General features: G+C 38.0%; 1 protein-coding gene and 1 pseudogene across 1 annotated transcript in view; both read left to right on the top strand.

Annotated features, from left to right (window-relative positions):
• The window catches only part of LOC100983089 (olfactory receptor 52H1), a 42,994-nt gene extending 22,053 nt beyond the window's left edge, over positions 1-20,941 (top strand). Inside the window, exons 3-4 of the mRNA XM_003819043.6 lie at positions 16,990-17,042; positions 19,967-20,941. Of these exons, the coding sequence (XP_003819091.4) occupies positions 16,990-17,042; positions 19,967-20,941 (1,028 nt within the window). The remainder of the gene's footprint in view (positions 1-16,989; positions 17,043-19,966) is intronic.
• LOC100983424 (olfactory receptor 52H1-like) lies at positions 12,881-13,820 on the top strand (annotated as a pseudogene).
• Positions 20,942-22,326: the final 1,385 nt, after the last annotated feature.

The following is a 22,326-nucleotide window of genomic DNA, read 5'->3' as shown; positions in this document are numbered from 1 at the left end:
GTTATTGTGAGTGCTTAATTGAAACAATGAATATGAAAGGACTTTAAAGATGAAATAAATGACAATGGCAGTGCTTTCAAGAATATAGATTAAGGGGTAAGAAGAAAATAATAACACTAGAACCAGGGCAGAAATAGTAAAGACTAGTATTCAGGGTACAATAAAATGTATCAATCTGTCTCAGAATCTTTCAAAATTAAGATGACTCATTTTTCTGGGCCAGGCTTAACTTAGTTTTTCTTTCTTTTTTTTTTAAATAATTCGCTCACCATAAAATTTACTTTTTTAAAGTGTTAAATTCAGTGGCTTCTGGTTTATTCACTAGGTTTTTCAACTATTACTACTAATTCCAGATCATTTTTATACCCCAAAGAGAATCTCCCTGCTTATTAGCAGTCACACCACATACTTCCCTCCCCATTGGCCTCTGGAAACCACTAATACATTATCTGTCTCTATAGATTTTCCTATTCTGGACATTTCATATAAATCAAATCACACAATTGTGATCTTTCAATGTGGTTTCTTTAACTCAGCAACCTGTTTTCAATGTTCACCTATTTTGAAGCATGTGTCAGTACTTCATTCCTTTGTATGGCCAAATATCTGACTGCATGGATATAATGCATTTTATTGATCCACCCTTGGATTGATGAACATTTGGTTTATTTTCATTTGGGGGTTACTATTATAAATTGTGATGCCATAAAACATTTGTGTGCCAGTTTCTGTGTGGATATGTTTTTATGTCTCCCGGGTATAGATCTAGAAGTGGAATTGCTGAATTATATGTTAACTCGAATTGAGTTTAATTGTTTGAGGAATGCTAGACTGTTTTTAAAAGTGGCTATACCATTCTACCTTCCCACCAACACTGTATGAGGATTATAATTTCTCCACATCCTCACCAACACCTGCTGTTACCTGACACTTTAAATCTAGATCTCTTAGTAAGTGTGAGGTGATATCTCATTGTGGTTTTCATTTGCATTTCTTTGATCATCTGTTTATGGCTTCACTTGTCATTTCCATACCTGCTTTGAGAAATATCTATGCAAATTTTTTGCTTATTTTGGATATTTGCCTTTTTATTATTGAATTTTAAAGATGGCAAAGATTGCTTATTAATTCTAGATATAAGATCCTTATCAAATATATGATTTGCAATTTTTTTTTCATTCTGTCATTTTTTTTCACTTTCTTAGTGGTGTCCCTTGAAGAACAATTTATTTTTTAATTTTGATGAAGTACAATTTATATTTTCTTTTGTTGCTTATGCTTTTGGTGTCATATCTAAGAATACTTTGCCAAATCCAAGGTCATGATGGTCTCCCATTATGTTTTCTTGTAAGAGTTTTATAATTTTTGCTCTTTGTTTTGTGTATTGACTGAGTGTTATATATTGATCTGCAACATTGTTGGACTCATTTATTAGTTCTAATAGTATTTTTTAAGTGTATCATTTAGCACTTTCTTTTTTTTTTTTTTTTTTTTTTTTGAGACGGAGTCTCGCTCTGTCGCCCAGGCTTGAGTGCAGTGGCACGATCTCAGCTCACTGCAAGCTCTGCCTCCTGGGTTCACGCCATTCTCCTGCCTCAGCCTCCCTAGTAGCTGGGACTACAGGCGCCCGCCACCATGCCTGGCTATTTTTGTATTTTTAGTAGAGATGGGGTTTCTCCATGTTGGTCAGGCTGGTCTCAATCTCCTGACATCGTGATCCACCCAACTTGGCCTCCCAAAGTGCTGGGATTACAGGCGTGAGCCACCGCACCTGGCCAGCACTTTCTATATATAAGATCAGGCCATCTGTGAGTAGAGATAATCTTATTTACTATTTTCAATTCTTGGTGTCTTTTATTTTCTTTTATTTGAGCTGTTAATTTTTCTTTGCTCACGAAAGCCAGAGAGAATATTCCCTAGACCCACCCCCACACACATACCTCCCTCCTTCCCAGAATGTTTCCTTAGATATTACCAGGGTATAAATATTCCAGAAAAAAATAAGACCGTTCTCACAAGCTTCACAACCCAGAAATGTCTCCACACTTCTGGAGTTCTCTCAGTATCTATGTAGTTGTAAATTCAATTTCCAAGGCTTGCTGTTAGCCAAGCATCCCAAGTTTTTGGCAAAATTAATCCAAACATCCCCAACACAGGACAAACACAAAAGTAATTTCTCTACACCCTGCAAGATGCCAAGAGTCTGAACAGACAACTGAGAAGAAGGAGGTCCCATAGTTCTGGAGCAAGGTAAAATTTCTTTGAAAATCCTTACAGGGGTTTCTGGAGGATGGGAAGTGCAAAGAGGCATCAGCCAGTCACACCACTTGGTATAGTAGCAGTGCAGATAGAGCAGCCAATTAGTGTGTTGTCATCCTCCATTCAGAGTCAACTGATAGGGAAAAGCTGCAGGAGGACACTTCACCATAGCTAAGTGATCCCTGGTGGGAAAAGAAAGAAGGAGGGTGATAGGAGGACTTGGCTGTAGACAAAGGATAAGGTTTTTGCTGTTTTACATTAAACTTTTTATTTTTATTTTTTTATTTTTGAGACTGAGTCTTGCTCTGTGGCTTAGGCTGGAGTGCAGTGGCATGATCTGGGCTCACTGCAACCTCCGCCTCCTGGGTTTGAGCATTTCTCCTGCCTCAGCCTCCCAAATAGCTGGCACTACAGGTGCACGTCACCATGCCCAGCTAATTTTTGTATTTCTAGTAGAGATGAGGTTTCACCATGTTGGCCAGGCTGGTCTGGAACTCCTGACCTCAGGTGATCTACCCGCCTCGGCCTTCCAAAGTGCTGGGATTACAGGCGTGAGCCACTGCACCTGGCCTGCATTTAACTTTTGACCATAATGAGAATGAAACCTCATACCAGGAAACATAATCACACTAATAATAATGACACAGCACATTTATAAAAAAGTGATACAATTTTATAACTTCTAAAGCGCTTTAATATTCACTTTCTCATTGGATTTTCAAACAACCCTGTGAGAAAGATGTTAAGGAGTTAAAGAAGAGGGGATGCTTAATGCTTAGGAAACTCTCTTAGAACACCTAGCACTCAGGGCAGTTTATATCTCAAAAATAATTGATCTAATTATGTGATCTTTTTTCTCCCAAATCATATATTTATAACACTGTAATATTATATCATATATGTGAATGGCACTATCTAGTATTATCAGATATTCTCATTTGTTTGCAAATAAAGTTAGATAGAAGGGGAAGCCTCTACCTTTGCCCTATTTTTATCCAATTTGGGGGTTCACTATTTCTAATTGTATTTATAATAGCTGTTCGGGAGGACACAGAGATATCTAAAATTTAAATATTAGAGAAGTGTTATATGTTGATTTTACATTTGTTTGGTAGAAGTAGAAATATTATGTTGTCATTAAATACTAAAAAAACCTATCGATATTTAAAATAATAATGTTTATCTCTGTGAATAACAAACCTTCGAGAACCTACTTCCCTTTGAAATAAGAGACTTATATAATTTGGGTCCTCCCTATTTCATGAAAAAATACATGGCAAACGTTTCTTATCATCTAATAGGACCCTCCTCCTCTTCTTTAAAAAGCCACAGTAAGATCCAGTCACCCTCAGCAACATTTTCCTTTTGGAGAAAACACAAGGGCCACCCCTTTCTGAATCTGTTTAGTCTTTACTCCATAGATAATTGGGTTCATCATGGGGGGAAAAAGAACATAGAGATTGGCCAGCAAGATGTGGACATACTTGGGAAATTTTCAGGCAAAGCGCTGAGCAATGACAGTGAAAATTCCTGGAAAGCAGAGCATGAGGATGACACTGCCATGGGAACCACAGGTGCTGAGTGCTTTCATCCAAGCACCAAGGGAGGGCAGCCTGAAGACTGCTTGAACAATGAGCCCCTAGGAGATGACTATTGTCACCATATCTAACGTAACACTGAGTAGTGGTACAGAGATTCCATACCAAATATTGATGGTGATTTCAGAACAACCTAGCTTTGCCAGCCCCATGTGTTCACAGAAGGTGTGGGCAATGATGTTTGTCCGGCAGAAGGGCAGACGCTTCACAAGGAAGACGATGGAGAAGACAGTTGCAAAACTCCTGAACACCACGACACCCCCAATTTTGCCAATAACACTGTGGCTAAGGATGGTGCTATACCTCAGTGGGTAGCAGATGGCCACATAGCGGTTGAAAGCCGTGGTCAAGAGAATGCCTGACTCCACTACAAAGGCAAAATGCATAAAAAAGAGCTGAGTGACACAGCCACCAAAGGAGATGTCCACATCATCAAACCAGAAAATGCTCAAGGCTTTGGGTACTGTGGATGTGGATAGAATCAGATCCCAAAATGCCAGCATGGAGAGGAAGAGGTACATAGGTTCATGAAGACTGCGCTCCACTGCCACCACACAGACAAGGAGACCATTTCCTGACACAGCCACCAGGTACATCAGCCAGAAGGGGATGGAGATCCACACGTGCAGCTCCTTCAGGCCAGGAACGCCAATGAGGACAAACATATCATGATTGGCAGTGGAGTGGTTGGGAGCTGACATGCCAGAATTATGGTATGGAACTTTCACCACTTTTCTGTCTAATGTGAAAGAAAGTAGAGAGTCAAATGGTCATAATCAATTAGCATATATTTATTAGCCCTCAATGAGCTCAGGTTAACAAGTCTTACCTACTCAGTTCTGTTAACTACTGACCTAAATATGTGTAGTATTCAGCCTTGAAGAGAAATATTCTAAAAATTTAAAATAAGGTCACATAATTTTAAACAGATGCTTCAAAAGAAAATCCTGAAGCCAGTACTATTTTCTCATAAAATTGACATAAAATTAAAATCATGACCATCCAAAATTGTAAAATCTTTAATAATAATTGTAGTCTGCAACTAAACATTTTGAGAGAAAATTATTAATTTTTATAAAGAATATCAAGAAAAAACAGAAACCAAAAGGTTTTTTCTTATTGAATTAAACAATTCTGTTATCTAGCACACACATTTACCTAATCAACTATTAATTGATTAAGCATTTATTGATCATCTATAATATGTACAGAAAAATCAACATGGGCAGGAAAGGGAAAAATGAATGTAAAAGCTTTCAAAACAGAAATCCTTCACGTAGAAGTATAATGTATGAAAACCATAGTTCTACAATATAGTTGTCTGTTTCTCTATATAATAAATGAGTATCCATTAATTAAAAATGAATTTTTTTGAAATATCTTATTACATTATTAAGAACTACGAGTACACTTGGGGATGCTGCTATTTGAGAATGGGTGGAGCTGCAGCAGTGGCACAAGATGATTATCTTTCCTGAAATGCAGGATGAGATTCTGAACCAAAGTCTACCCAGACTTTTAAAAACTATTATTTGTATTTCAGTTTTACTTGTTAATACATCTAAACTTCATGACTTTAAAGAAACACTGTCAGAAGTAAGTAGCTTGAGCAATTATCAAAATATAAGTTGTCAGTATAATTGGATACATATATCAACCACTTATTTAAACTCTTCTTACTTAAAATACATTTAATAATTTCTTTGTTAGTTTTTAATTATGTAAAGGTTTCGTGTGTGTGTGTGCCAGAACCAAATTCGTTTGTTTTACCTTTATTACACTCATATTCCTGTAGTAGGAGAAGATCTTAACAATCACATCCAGGCCCCTGCATTAAATCCAGGCTTCAAGTGGTTTTTGTTTTGTTTTGGGGTTTATTTTTTTAGGCTAGCAGAATTATGGTTAAAATATTTATTGCCTTCCCCAACACAAGTAAATTAGGTTTCCGGTTTTCTTTATATCTGCAGAACTGAATTTGAATGAAAAGTGTAAACCAATTTTTTTTTTTTTTTTGAGACGGAGTCTCGCTCTGTCGCCCAGGCTCTCGTGGCTGGCTGCAAGCTCCGCCGCTCGGGTTCACGCCATTCTCCAGCTTCAGCCTCCTGAGTAACTGGGACTACAGGCGCCTGACACTACGCCTGGCTAATTTTTTGTATAGTTAGTAGAGACGGGGTTTCACCGTGTTAGCCAGGATGGTCTCGATCTCCTGACCTCGTGATCCACCCGCCTCGGCCTCCCAAAGTGCTGGGATTACAGGCGTGAGCCACCGCGCCTGGCAATTTTTTTTTTTTTTTCCTTTAAGGAGCATAGTGTGATTGACTTTCTTCAAATCTTCCCTCCCAGTAATTTTTGTGCAACCACACCCACGCTAAATGGGTTTTATCCCTGAAAAGGGGCCATATAATGAAATACTCTCTAAAGAAGAAAAATAAATCCCCAACCCAGCCATTATTTTAAATAGCTAATTATGTTCATTAAAAAGAAAATTATTGATCATTAGCGAAATGCAAATCAAAACCACAATAAGACACCATCTAACACCAGTCAGAATGGCTTTTATTAAAAAGTCAAGAAATAGCAGATGCTGGCAAGGTTGTGGAGAAAAAGGAACACTTACACCCTGTTGGTGGGAGTGTAAATTAGTTCAGTCAGTGGCGATTCCTCAAAGGCCTAAAGACAGAAATACCATTTGACTCAGCAATGCCATCACTGGGTATATACCAAAGGAATAAAAATTGTTCTATTATAGGGACACATGCATGTGTATGTTTATTCCATCACTATTAACAATAGCAAAGCCATGAAATCAACCTAAATGTCCTTCAATAATAGATTGGATAAAGAAAATATACACCATGGAATGCTATGCAGCCATAATAAAGAATGAGATCATGTTTTTGCAGGGACATGGATAGAACTGGAGGCTATTATCCTTAGCAAACTAACACAGGAACAAAACTCCAAATACTGTTATTACATATTCTCACTTATAATTGGGAGGTAAACGATAAGAACACAGAGAGGAACAACACACACTGGGGTCTGCCAGAGGGTGGAGAGAGGGAAAAATAATAGCTAATCGGTACTAGGCTTAATATCTGGTTGAGGAAATAATCTGTACAACAAACCCACATGACACAAGTTTACCTCTGTAACAAACCTGCACTTGTACCCTTGAACGTAAAACAGAAGTTAGAAAAAAAGAAAACTAATTTTCTCATTAACAAATTATCCTGTATCAGGAGAGACTGATTTATATACAAAGGTAGTTTATTTTTATGTAAAATAAATATCATCTAATATTTACCATTTATTGCTAAATTAAAAAATAGGCTAAACACTTTTCCACAGTATCACCTGTATGTGTTGAACAATAGCAATAATGTATATACACATACATGCATAGATAGGATGTCTGGTAGAGAAAACATGGAAATATTAGCTATTATTATATCTAAGTAGTAAACTAACAGGTGATATTACTTTTTTTTTACTATCTGATAGTTTCTATTTTTCTAATAGAAATTTATTATTTTACTATTTTACTATTACCAAATATATGACAGTAATTTGATGGAATTCATTTTGTTATTAAAGAGAGTGATGAAAATTTTAGACTTTCATTAGAACCACTTTAATTAATATCCCCAACTTCTAGAGGAGTTTACTCAGTATCTTCTAATGAATAACTAAGAATCTAGTTTTTTCTGTTGGACCAGTTCCAGGCTCATGAATCACCTGGAGTTGTCCTTTGATTTTTAAAAATAAGCTGGGCAGTCTGCTATTGATTACTATCACTTGAAATATTGGTTGGTGCCATAAATTGGCATAGCAGCAATTACGGAGTTACATTTACCAAAGAATAGAAATGTGTGCACAACAATATGTGATTGTCCTTCATTCCATATTAAAACATTTCCCTAATATTTCTTAAAGAGCCAAGGCATTTTTCCTATTCACGAAGATCAGCTTGGCAAATAATATCTCTGATGTGATGTCTCAAGCTTTTAAAATGGAAGAAGTTATGTGTGTGAGCTCAGACTTCATAGACAAGCAACCAAGAAGTCTAGATCAACATCTAGCTACCCACAGAGGATAAGATTTGAGAAGTACCCATAGGGTCCCTGTGTTCTCTATCAAGAGCACTGATTCCCCAGACCACTTACTTGGGAGCATCTCTGATCTGGAGTCCTACCTTGAGTTAGAAGACTAGAGCCCCTCTTGAATAGACCCTATTAAAAGCCTGTGTCATTCAGGAGCCCCTGGATGCTGGCATTTTCATCATGCATGGTTCGGTGAATTAGATAATTACAGCTGCAAAATGTCACTGGAGAAGACTCAGAGAGCAAGGTACAGAGGTGGGCATTATTCCTGGGAAAGGGCACAAGAAGGCTGAAAGTTGGAGAAATGTTGCAGGGGACCTGTGGGGAAATTCAGATTCAGAGACTTGAAATCCTGGGTAAAGGTAGCCAAAAATTACACTCTGAAATAAAGTTACTTATTTTACTCCTGCCCACTTGGCTAGCCCACAAAGGAAAGGTTTCTTGCAATCTAGGTGGTTACAGTAACTTCCACGTGTCTGTGTGTCCAAGTTCACCAGAAATGTTCTGCTTGCTATCTGTGCAATCTAGCTCACACACTTCCATCCATTCCTTCAACCACAGATGGGAGACCCCCACTGCGCTGCAGACACGATGAGCCTGAGAGCATTTATGGCTCCTAAGAAAGTCCCAGTGGAGTGACCTCTAGGACTTGTTTCCTGCCCCTGTCTCCAGCTAAACAGCACACAGGGACAAGTGAGCAAAGAAGAAAACAGTAAACTTCTTTTCTGTTTGACTGGCAATAACACCTTGAGTGTCTGTGTACTGAGCAGTGAGCCCCATAGAGGTGCCTAGGATGCAACATTAAAGGAAGCACTTAAAACCCTTAGAGTGAGTCCTTTGTTCCTTAAATGTTGCACTCTAGGCATTTCCCCCAATTCCAGCCCTGGAGGAAGCATTATTTAATTCATCCCTTTTAGCATGTATCATCATTTCTCCCTGGACTACAGGGAAATTCTCAAACTTATTCTACCGTTTCTAAAACTTCATTTCAATTGCATCTTACTTCATTCCAACAGCAAGTCTACACAGCAGCCAGAATGCAGTTTTCAATATGTCAATTTCATTCTGTCACACTCCCAAGTAAAATCCTCTATCAGCCCCCTCCCTCCCTTAGTCTTCAGGATAAGATTCAAGTTCTGAATCAGAAAGTACAAGTTCTTGTTTACTTCTCCAAACTCATCTGACCTTCCTCTTCTTTTCTCTCAGTCTCAGCATATCTAGGGTGCTGTCCATATCAGGGTGCATACAATTCCCCAAATCTCACAATATTCTCACTTAATCCTTCACATTTGAAATAATGTCTTCTCTGCCTAGCGTATCCCTATTCCCGTCATTTGCCTTGAGAATTTCTTTTTCCTTCAAAACACAGCTCCAATATAAGATTCTTGACCATCCTGCCCTCTTTCCTAATTGCTTAGTATCTTCTCTGTGCCCACACAGATCCTTGTGCTTTTTGAGGTTACATATTATTTGTCACTCTGCAGTGGAATTGCCTCCTTCTGTGTGTATTTCCCTACTAATCCGTGATCTCCTTGAGGACAGTTAAAAAAAAAAAGTCTTAGTCATATCTGCATCCACAGTGCTTGTTACACAGTAGAATAAAATACAAAATTAAATTAAAACTTAAAAAAAGATCACTATGTAATGTACTAAACAATGTGCAAAGTGCATTGCTTATAACATTGCAATCAGTCCTCAAACCCTGTGAGGTAGCTTAGATCTTCATACACACATGAGGAAACTGAATCTTGGAGTGGTTAAATAAATTTCCCAATTTCATCTGAAGAGAACTGATGGAGTTGGTGTATGGCAGCCAGGAGTGTCTGGCCTCCAGCTCTTTCCTCGTAACCGTCTACACTGTCCTGTAGACTGCCTCAACAAATGGTGGTTGGACAAATGCATAAATATAAGAATAGCAAACTGGGACAGGGTGCATCCTTTTATGCTGGTTATACTTAGGGTTTATGTCATAACCAATGCATCCAGATGAATGCCACCTTTCCAGATGAATGTCTCTTGAAGAGGCTAGGTGCCTGCTAAAAATGTTTCCTATTTTTCATAATTTTGATGTTTTCATTAGGCTTCCTTCCTTCCTTCTTTCCTTCCTCTCTCTCCCTTCTCTCTCTCTCCCTTTCTCTTTCTTTCTTTCTTTCTCTTTCTCTTTTTCTTTTCATTTTTAGCATATGAGCCACATATATTAAAACACACATAACAACCACCACCACCACCACCAAGTACCTGCTGCTTTCAAGGAGCTTATTTCCACATCTAGCTCCTTCTTACCTGAGGGACTTTACACACACTTTTCTTTCTATATAAAATGCTTTCCCTTCTGTTTTAGCCTACTGAAAATAATATAGTGTAAAGTGGAGTCGAAGAAAAGATCTGAGGTCAAACTACCTGTTAGGAATTTGGCTTTTCCACTTAACAGCTGAACAAATTTGGATATACTTTCTGTGTATCATCTTTTTTCTTGTCTGTAATATGGAAACAATAAGGGGGACCCACCTCTCTGGGAGGGAGGAAGGGCTAAATTCAATTGACTTACAGGTAGAATTCAATAAGTATTATTTATTTTATTATATTTTTGTTAAAATCAACCTCATTTTACAATATCTTCCTCCAAGAATCCTTTCCTATCTCCTGCAGGTCCAATCGTCTTTGTTATTGATTCTCATGATAACCTATATATTTCCATAACATACATCGCAGGTAATAATTATTCTTATACATATAACTTACTGCTTATTTGAATAGTGTCTGTCTTCCTCAATAAATTATCTCCACCAGGAGAGGCATTGCATCTGTTTTATACACACTATGTTTCCAGGACCTATTACATGCTTACATCTTTATTGACTGATTGGCTGCTACCCATTTCCCAGCACTCCACTAAATATACCTAGATGATGTAAATTTACCAAAATATATCATAACTTCATGCCTCTAAGCCTTTGTATATGTTGCTTTCTCTGCCTGAAATGTTTTTTCTCTGTCTTCTTGAGTAATCTGCATCATCCTCAAGACTCACATTGTTTCACCTATTTCTCAAGATCTTCTCTGATGCTACAGGTTTTGATAATACCTCTCCACTCAGTTTCCATAGGCATCTTTGAATTCCCTATGACTTTCATTCTGCATTGAAATTTTCTTTTACAAATCTGTTGGCTTTAGCAGGTAATGTTCTCTTAAGAATAGACTGATATGTGTTTCTGAATATCTAAGGTCTAGCATCATGTCTGGTTTCCTGCGCCTGGCAAATTATTTGTAGTATTAATAAACATTTGTTCCTTTTAACTGTGCAAACTACCTTTTGTCCTGTTTAATGCTTTCTAAGTTAAATTTTACTTTTTATGCTTTCCATTTTGCTAGACTTGCTTCCATCACATTTAAATTTGTCAGAAACACACTTGTCTATCCTTTTTATCCTTGTTTATTCACACTTGTTTATCCTTTCTGCATCATTTTGTTTTAGATCTTACTCATATAAGTGACATATAATTGAATTTTTAAACTTTATTTATCTTTGTGCTTTTTGATAGAGGAATTCCAGCAATCTACATTTATAAGCATAAATGATGTATTTGGTTTTATGTTGTTAACTTGTTTTATATTTTTAGTTTTCTATATATTGGTTAATTTTGTATCTTTTGTATGCAGATATTATACGTGTTATTTGCCATACAGACTCTGTAGATAATTTTGGTTATACACAGGGGAGTCTAGGAAAAGACTCGTGGGTCTGATTCCCAGCACTACCATTTCCTTCTTGTGTGACTTTTGACAAATCACTTTTCTCTGCATCCTTAAAATGTGGATAATATTATTACCTGTCTCATAGAATTGTTAAGAAAATTACAAAAGTGGTCTCAGGTAGTATATTAAAGGTTTTCAAAAAATATTAGCTTCTGTTATAAAGTTTATTTGCTTTTAGCTTGACCTAGGGTTTAGAATATATAAATCGTATTTTTCTTCCACTAGAGGTCCTCTCTGTATTTGTAAAAAGCACACAAACCAATTTTCTCTGATTCTTAAACAAGATTTCCTCATAAGGGTGGACTGAGATTGAGCCTCATACCCTTTCTCATTTCATTCATATAGGAGGCATCAAACATCACAATCTCAGAGAACATTCTGGTCTACAAGCCTTAAGTCTCTCTATGTAGTGTCTGGGATATCAGAACAGTCATTGAAATTGGGGTAGGGTCAGTGTGTGGGACAAATTACAGTTCCAGTGATCCGTTTCTTTCATCCTTTGCTACACATCCACGCCTCTTCTGAATTCTTGGCATCTCACAGTGAGTTGAAGCAGTTACCTGGTGTAACAGCAACATGAAAGAGTAGTGGCTGCGGAATCTAATGACCTTGGCTCTGCTAGTTACTAAAGGTGAGATGTTAGGTAAGATTATGTTCAGTTTCAGTTTCTGTAAAAAAAAAAATGAGGTGGATAAAAATACATATCTCAGAAGGTTGTTCTAAATAAGATAATATTTTTCAAGAAACTGGCATGTACTAGGAGTCTGTAATTGTTAATTATCTCATTTTCCCAACTGTGACCCAGTATTTTTCAGTTTCTTTCTATCCCTGCATGTAGTTAGACTACTTTTCTCTATACTCATATTTATATAGCAGCAACTTACATTGACCCAGGGAGAACTCTGTCATTCAAATGGGAACAGCAGTTTATGCAGTTTGAAGAAGATTCTAGAGTAACTGGATGATTAGTATCAGAAGTATTGGGTCTGAGAGTCTTTCTTCAAGTGATGAACATTGCTCTTAATATCAATGAGAGGTTTTTTCTTGGAATATAGGAAAGAGGCGGACCAGCCCCTAGGAAGCAGTGGAGGAAGAATTACCATACAATTTCCTCATGTTCATTATAAACAATTTGTTTTTAGGACACAGAAGCTATTGATCTTAATGGCCATGTACAACATGAGTGACCATGGTACAGGCCTGTTCATCCTTTTGGGCATCCCTGGACTTGAGCAGTACCACGTCTGGATCAGCATCCCATTCTGCTTAATCTATCTCATGGCTGTCGTGGCCAATAGTATCCTTCTCTACCTCATGGTGGTAGAGCACAGTCTTCACGCACCCATGTTCTTTTTCCTTTCCATGCTGGCCATTACTGATCTCATATCATCCACCACATGTGTCCCCAGAACACTTAGCATCTTCTGGTTTGGTCCCCAAACAGTTTCCCTGGCTGTCTCACCCAATTATTCTTTCTGCACTATAGCTTTGTGTTGGACTCAGCTATGCTGCTGGCCATGGCATTTGACCACTATATGGCCATTTGCTCACTCTTGAGATACACTACTATTCTGACTTCCAAAACCATTGTCAAAATTGCTGTGGGAATATGTTTCCGAAGTTCTGTGTTTTCGTCCCATGTGTTTTCCTTGTGAATCGTTTACCCTTCTGCAGGACACATATCATTTCTCACACCTACTGTGAGCACGTAGGTGTTGCCCAGCTTGCCTGTGCTGATATCTCCATCAATATCTGGTATGGATTTTGTGTTCCCATCATGACGGTGATGACAGACGTGATCCTTATTGCTGTCTCCTACACCCTCATCCTCTGTGCTGTCTTTTGCCTCCCCTCCAGAGATGCCCGTCAGAAGGCCCTTTGCACCTGTGGTTCCCATGTCTGTGTTATCCTCATATTCTGTATACCAGCATTCTTCTCCATCCTTGCCCATCGCTTTGGGCATAATGTCCCTCATACCTTTCATATTATGTTTGCCAACCTTTATGTAATCATTCCACCTGCTCTCAACCCTATTGTCTACAGAATAAAGACCAAGCAAATCCAGAACAGAATCCTTTTGCTCTTTCCCAAGGGGTCCCAGTGATAGGTGCCTGAGCTCTTGGAGGTAGGGACAAGTTCCTAGTGTGTGTTAGGTCAAAGACTGAACCTGTGTTCAGACGCCCAAGAGAAAGGACAGACTAAAATTTATTAACGAAAACTTGAGTTTTGCTTTCTTTGTGATTTGAGGCAGAAGTCTACTCAATCATTTCAGTTATAGCAAAGTAAGTTCTGAATCTAGGAAATAATAAATATTTTTTGACTTCTAGAAACAAGAACTTTTGTAATTCCTTATGATTGTTCTAAAGTGATTATAAAACTTTTAATGAAGACAATGTAATGATTGGCAAATCTGAATGGTTTTTCAGATTTATTTATCATAGTAGTTTATTTATACATCATAGCAAGGCAGGAAAATTACCTCTTTGATGACTCTGCAGGGTTCTGGGTTTTTACTTTGTTCACTCCTATTAATTTCTAGACAACATCAAGTATAATACCTAGCACACACTAGGGACATAGGCAACATTTATCAAATAAATAAATGGCAAATAATCATAAAATTATTAATTTAAGAGTGCAGGTGTTTATATTAAGCAAAGGGATAAGGCAATGATAAAACTCAATGTTTAACTCAACCTTGAGGAAGCCAAATGAGTTGTGGGTGGGTGGAGTTTTCCACAAGGAATAAAAGGAGGAAGGCAAATTCCTATGGCTAGTAAAATGGTAAAGCACGTACAGACTAAGAAGTGGGTTTAAGACTTGACCAATTGGAAGCACTGGTGGTCTCAATTTTTTTTTCATGTTTGTATCTCCATAGAGATGTAGTCACAAGCCAAAAATGTACCTCTGTATGATTCATTATCTCTTCAAATCCAGTATGCATAACTTGGTCATAGTGAGTCATTCAGTCACTTGGTCAGTAATACTTATTTTTAGGTGTCTGCCAGGCAGCAATGATAATCAATGTCTTATTTCCCTTTCAAATCTGATACGTCCTCAAAACCTGTGGCTTTTTTCTAAATAACCTCTTGGATTCCCCAGCTGAGTGCAGGCACCCTCCTCCCCTACCCCAGTAGTTCAAACCCTCACTGCTTTCACTTGACTCAAAATATCAGAGTTGTTCATGGTCTCTTTACCTTGAGACTACTTTCCCATCCCCATGCTACTACCCTTTTCACATGTCATTGAATTTTTATTTCTACAATGGCTCTCAACATATAGTTTTAATAGAAAAGAATGTCCTTTGGACTCAGAGAATTGTGTTTGAATTTATATTCTATCTCTTAACATGTGACAATAGCTACATGCATTGTTTCCAAAATTACTTGACGTATTTTGCATACCATAAATAAAAATATAGTCAGGTGCCACTTAACAATGAGGATAGAGTCTCATAAATGTGTTGTTAGGTGATTTTATTATTGTGCAAATATCATAGAGTGTACTTACACAAACCTGTGTGATACAGCCTTGGCTCTATATTATATTCTATAGCTCCTAGGCTACAAAACTGTACATCATGTTACTATACCGAATATTGTAGGGAAGTATAATATAATGGTATTTGTGCATCTAAACATGTCTAAACATAGACAAGGTACTCTAAAATATGGTATTGTAATCTTATGGGACCATTGTTCAGGAACATTGTTATATGGCATATTACAAAGTATAAATAGAAAAGGCAAAAAGAAAAGTAGAAAGATTTTTAAAAATTAAGACAAAAAATAGGCCGAAAATACACTTTCCACCTGCTATGAATTTTTGTTCTCTTATTATATGTGGGTCAGAAATTCAGCTGTAAGCTTTCTAACAGTCTATGTGAGAGTTAAACATGATTAGCTACATAATTCATGATGGCTATAAGTTACAGACAGTTAATTGTTAGAGAAGCAAAACTACTTCTTGATATGAAGAACGGAGAAATATCTTCAGAAAGCTCTTAAAGAATAGGCAGTAAGTGATGCAATTAATCACATTCTTACAGAATACACAAGTTCTTGTGACTCTTCAGTCCCTTATCCTAGTATAGAGAGGTGAAGCAACCTCAATTTTTATTCAGCGAAAGGTAAAAATTCTGTTGGGAGCCAATACAATACTAATCTCATTAGTTCTGGTTTATTCCAGATATTCTAGAACATTCAGAGTACTGAGTGGACTCCTGACAATCTTTATTAATTAACACATTCAACAATATTTAGCAAACGTTTGACAAACATTGACAAAAACTGACTTGGCTTTCAGAATTGTGGGGTAAAAGCCACTTAGGTAAAAATTGATATCTGGACTTGCAGAAATTCCTGACAGTACCAGCTGGTAGACTTAACAGTTTTTCCATAAGAATATATTTTATTTGCTCATATTGTTTTTACCAATAAAAATGTTTAATGAAGTTTAATGTTTTAAAAATTATAAGTGGGAGATAAGCTATAGGTATGCAAGGGCACACACAGTAGTATAATGGACATTGGAGACCCAGAAGAGGAGAAGCTAGGAGAGGGGTGAGGGATGAAACATCACCTATTGAGTACAATCTACGCAATATGGGTGACAGGTACGCTAGAAACCCAGACTTCAACCTTATACAATTCACCCATGTAATCAAAAAACACTTGTACCCCTAAAGCCACTGGAATTTTTAAAAGATAATATTAGAATTATTTCATGTGGGCCATATAATTTTCATTTTAACAGGTGCCCTACGTTATTCCTTTACACTATGAGTTTGCCAATATGTTAAGCGTTTTCACGAGCAGTATCCTATTAATTTGTCAATCCTTATAAAATCTTGAGAGACAGGTACTAATATGACCACCTTTTAATGGAAATTAAGTAACTCATCCAAAGTCCTTTATCTGGTAAGTGAGGGCATGAATTTGAAACCTGGGTGATATGATAGGCACATACACACAGCTTTCCACCCACATACACATCAGCTTACAAATAAATAAATAAATAAATAAATAAAGCACTCTAAGACAGTGTTAACTCAAAGGCATGAACAAGGTTAATAGAGTCTTTTTCATCTTCTTCCCTTGAGGATGAGAAGAGGGCATGTCAGAGTCCCTAATCCCCTAACTACCTACCTTTTCCCCACAAGGAGCAGTGAGTGATCAGAGAAAATAAATGGACACGGAATCAACCTCTCTAACGTCCTTCCTTTTCCTTCCACTCATGTTTTTTTTTTGGTTGGTGTGTCTGCTCTCTTGTAGATTTTGTCAACACACTCTTTCTTCTTTCCCTTTGGCCTGATCCCCAAGATTTGGTGAGTATTGGCTGTTTGAAGGGGTTTGATTGGGACAAGACTTAGAGAAAGTGAGTGAAAAGCCAGGGCTCTATTTCTTAGGGGCCATGGGCTGGGCACTATAATTTTCTTTCCTGAGCAACTCCCATTTATAAACTGAGGTCCTGATCTCCAATACTTGTGTATATGCTCCACTGAGTAAGCATCAAAAGATCAGAACAGATGGACAATTATACAGCTGGGTTAAGTATGACCACAGTTAGCAGTGTTAGGAAATTTCTGTTTCAGACATGTGACAAGAGTCCATAACTCTAACTTAAAATGTAGGATTAAGTGTGCTGGTATGTGTGTATGCCTAGGGGTGCTCCTGTTAATTTTTATCCATCTTGCAATTTCTGTTCTCTTCTCCACTGTGTGGTCTGGTTGTTAATGATAATACTAATGACATAAAATATAACCTAATATAAAGAAGTAAAACTTGTTACATGCTTACTATGTTTCAGGTACTATATTAAAGAATATTTTTCGGCTGGGCGTGGTGGCTCACGCCTATAATCCCAGCACTTTGGGAGGCTGAGACAGGTGGATCACAAGGTCAGGAGTTCAAGACTAGCCTGGCCAACATAGTGAAACCCGTCTCTACTAAAAATACAAAAAAATTAGCCGGGCATAGTGGCAGGCACCTGTAATCCCAGCTACTCGGGAGTCTGAGACAGGAGAATCACTTGAACCATGGAGGTGGAGGTTGCAGTGAGCCAAGATTGTGCCACTGCACTCCATCCTGGGCAACAGTGCAAGACTCTGTCTCAAAAAAAAAATTCTTTTTTCAGTGCATATCATTTTGTCCTAATAATAATTATAAAAATTAGAAATATTAATTTCTTTTAAAAACATAGGAACCCAAATATCATATAGTTTAAATAGCTTGCCCAGATTGACATAGCTAGTAAATTGTGGAACCAGGATTAAATTGTGAAACCTAGCTTTCTGAGGCTCCAGAGTACATGCTCTGTGCCAATATTTTGCTAACATACTGTGGATGCCTGAGAGTATGTATGTGTATCTACCATAATACCACAATTATTGCTGATAAAATTAACACTAGTTCCTTTATATCACTCAATACCTAGTCCATATTTAAGTTTCCCTAACTATTCATTAATTGAATTCAATACCTGGTTTGTTTAAACAGAATTCAATCAAGAACTACACTGCAGGCCGAGCGTGGTGGCTCACGCCTGTAATCCCAGCACTTTGGGAGGCTGAGGTGGGTGGATCACCTGAGGTCAGGAGTTCGAGACCAGCCTGGCCAACATGGTGAAAGCCCGTCTCTACTAAAAATATAAAAATTAGCCGGGGGTGGTGGCGGGCGCCTGTAATCCCAGCAACTCGGGAAGCTGAGGCAGGAGAATCGCTTGAACCGGGGAGGCGGAGGTTGCAGTGAGCCGAGATCGTGCCACAGCACTCCAGCCTGGGTGACAGAGTGAGACTCTGTCTCAATAAAATAAATAAATAAATAACCACACTGCATTTATTTGTTTTTCTCTTAAATGTACTTTAGTCTGGAAATGGATTTTCCTTATCTAATATTCCCCTTCCCCCTTTAATGGCATTGACTTGAAAAAAGAAAACAGATTGTTGTAGATTTTTCCACATTGTGGATTTGTCTGATTGTTAAATGAGAACCCTGAGAGTTAACCATCTGTGCACCCGTGTGTGTTTGTGAACGCTTTTGGATGACTTCATGAACATCTGTTGTATTTGAGTTCATGGAAATACAAAAACTTGAGAAAACCTTTCCTCACATATGTATGAATAAAGGATGACCTCAGACAAGTTGGGAGTGCTGTGAGTCGTTATAGAGGCATTACTGGGGAAGAAGGTATAGGACCAGTGGAGAGGTTTTAGGAATTTACAAAGCCTGTGACAGTGACAAAATCTAATTGTGAAACATTTTGTTTATATTGTCAGCACATGTGTCGGGGGAAGATGGGAGGACAGGGGGCTTGTAATTGTGTAAGATTATGTATGGGTAAATATATGGTGGCAAAATATATGACAGAATGTAAGTGTAGGTCTGGATATGCCTGAGAATGTAAGTATTAAGGGTCTGTGTTTGAGAGAGTATGTGTCTTGGGTCGATGTGTCTCTCTAATAGATGTATGTTCACAAAAAAGCAGTCCTTCTTTTGGACAGAAACCTTGACTGATAGTGTCACTAAGTCCACAGTATTAGAATATTATTCACTTACGTAGTATATAAAGTGTTGGAAAACTATTGAATTTTTTTTTTTTTTTTTGAGGAGAAAGGCTAGTGAACCTCAGCTATAAGGGAATTTTTTAGTTTAAATCTGACTTACACATGTTATCCAGCATAGTGTAGGAACTCATCTGGTGTTTGCTGAACTGAATTAGGTTTTTAGATGGCAATAAAGGGGTGCTGATCTTACAAATGTAAGAGCCACAGTCATCAGGTAGCTTTAAGAGAAGCAAACGGTTGTCTTGGGGGCAGAGACAGATAATTCACAATGACAGAGCAAGCAGATCCTAAACAATGATGTCCATAAGGTCATATGAGCTATAATCCACTATGAAAAAGTGTATTCTGTACTTTGTTAACTTGTATGGGAGAACAGTGTATAACGAAGAGTGTAACCAGTCTGGAAGGCTTCCTGTAGAAGCTGTGTAAACCACTGGGGGAGGTCAGAAGAAAGAAAAGATTCTCTTCAGGTAGTTTAATAATGTATCTATTTGTATCTGGAACAATCTTGGTTTTTGCATGTTGCTACCATTATTACTAATTTTAACCTTTGTTCATTTCAAACGGGTTCTATTTTGGATGACAAATTATATGGTCACTTTATCTTCAGGAGGCAATAATGATAATTAGTTGAAAGTTTGAGAGTTACTCAAGTTTCTCTATCCTTAATCACCCTCTGTCTTTAGGGGCTGAGATTTATGCCATCTGCCTCTGCCATGATCATTTTCAACCTGAGCAGTTACAATCCAGGACCCTTCATTCTGGTAGGGATCCCAGGCCTGGAGCAATTCCATGTGTGGATTGGAATTCCCTTCTGTATCATCTACATTGTAGCTGTTGTGGGAAACTGCATCCTTCTCTACCTCATTGTGGTGGAGCATAGTCTTCATGAACCCATGTTCTTCTTTCTCTCCATGCTGGCCATGACTGACCTCATCTTGTCCACAGCTGGTGTGCCTAATACACTCAGTATCTTTTGGCTAGGGGCTCGCGAAATCACATTCCCAGGATGCCTTACACAAATGTTCTTCCTTCACTATAGCTTTGTCCTGGATTCAGCCATTCTGATGGCCATGGCATTTGATCGCTATGTAGCTATCTGTTCTCCCTTGAGATATACCACCATCTTGACTCCCAAGACCATCATCAAGAGTGCTATGGGCATCTCCTTTCGAAGCTTCTGCATCATCCTGCCAGATGTATTCTTGCTGACACGCCTGCCTTTCTGCAGGACACACAACATACCCCACACATACTGTGAGCATATAGGTGTTGCCCGGCTCGCCTGTGCTGATATCTCCATCAACATCTGGTATGGCTTTTGTGTTCCCATCATGACGGTCATCTCAGATGTGATTCTCATTGCTGTTTCCTACGCCCTCATCCTCTGTGCTGTCTTTCGCCTTCCCTCCCAAGATGCCCGCCAGAAAGCCCTCGGCACTTGTGGTTCTCATGTCTGTGTCATCCTCATGTTTTATACACCTGCCTTTTTCTCCATCCTTGCCCATCGCTTTGGACACAATGTCTCTCGCACCTTCCACATCATGTTTGCCAATCTCTACATTGTTATCCCACCTGCACTCAACCCCATGGTTTACGGAGTGAAGACCAAGCAGATCAGAGATAAGGTTATACTTTTGTTTTCCAAGGGTACAGGATGATGTTTTACTAGGATAAGTTTATAGTGTACAGAAATGTAGAAAGAGTGAAATGGCAAATGCTCTTTAAAGCAAGAACTACCTGAAGCTGCTTTCATGTGCCAAGAGTGTGGCATGATCTGTATGAAAATGATGGTCCTATGTATAAAATAAAATCCTTGATGACCTCTTTGCTTGTGAAATAGGGGGCTGTACAGAATATGATCAGGAAGAAGGAGATGAAAACGCAGAGCCAAATTACTCTAAATTGAAAAAGAGATAAAAATTTGGAAATTGAGATTTGCAGCTATTATAAGTGAGTTTGTTAAGTAAAACAGAAACACTGAGGAAGAGGGAATGAAAGTAAAAAGATCAGTGAGAAATTTCTCAGTGAGAGGATTACCAGGTGGATATTTAGGACATTAATGATAACATTTGATTCTAATTATCTTCCTTTTATGTTTCACTGTAATTCCCTTTAAATGTTTCCTCCCTATACACACACAATATGAAAAATTGAAGAGCCTTCAGTACAAGCCTGCTAAAATAATGTTATATCAGCAGTGCTATGAAGGGAATGAGTGAATTAGCATATTGATCAATGAATGGCAGGGTTGCTGGCTTTGGTGCTGGGAGCGGAGAGTCGGTTCTAGGCCCGAAGATGCATTGAGAAAGTGAGCTGCAGAGGTAGTACTGGGAGAACATAACCCCTCAAAATAGTTGGAGATTTGAGTCAAGAGCTGGACTTCTCACAGTACACAGATTAGACTTCTGTACATTTAGAAACTAAAGTAAAAATGGAACCATACTAGTTAGAGGATCTGTGGAACACTGTTCTATATACTGCAGTTCCTTGATTGCAAGACACATTTTTACAGTGAGGAGAGGGAATGAGGATGGGAAAACTACAATAAAGTAACATATCCATGGAAAAATGCATCCAAATTTTGTAAGCATTGGAACTGAGAAAATACTGTATGTTGAGATCAAAGAAGGAAATTAGAAGCATAATCATAAACTGCTATGAAATGTAGAGTTGATCTATGCCAGTGGTTTCCGAGGTAATCCTAAAGAGCTGGATTCTGAGAGGTTGCTTTAAGGTGCATCTCAAGGCTTATGTGAAGGAAGTTTCTTGTCTTATTTTTCCACAATCACAGCAGATCTGATATTATCTAGTTTTGCTTGTGTATCAAGCACTTAGGTAAGATTCTACTTGAACAATAAAGTTTCTCCAATAAATCCTGTTTTGAAAATCATCCATTCTTTGGCTGTTATTAAAATGTGAAAAGAAAAACAGGTGCTGGTGAGGTTATGGAGAAAAAGGAACACTTATACATTGAGAGTGGGAGTGTAAATTAGTTCAACCATTGTAGAAGACAGTGTGGCAATTTCTCAAAGACCTAAAGACA

This window comes from Pan paniscus, chromosome 9, assembly GCF_029289425.2.
Source record: "Pan paniscus chromosome 9, NHGRI_mPanPan1-v2.0_pri, whole genome shotgun sequence".
Taxonomy (NCBI): domain Eukaryota; kingdom Metazoa; phylum Chordata; class Mammalia; order Primates; family Hominidae; genus Pan; species Pan paniscus.
Note: the sequence above shows the minus strand (reverse complement) of the source record. Positions and strands in the feature narration are given on the sequence as shown.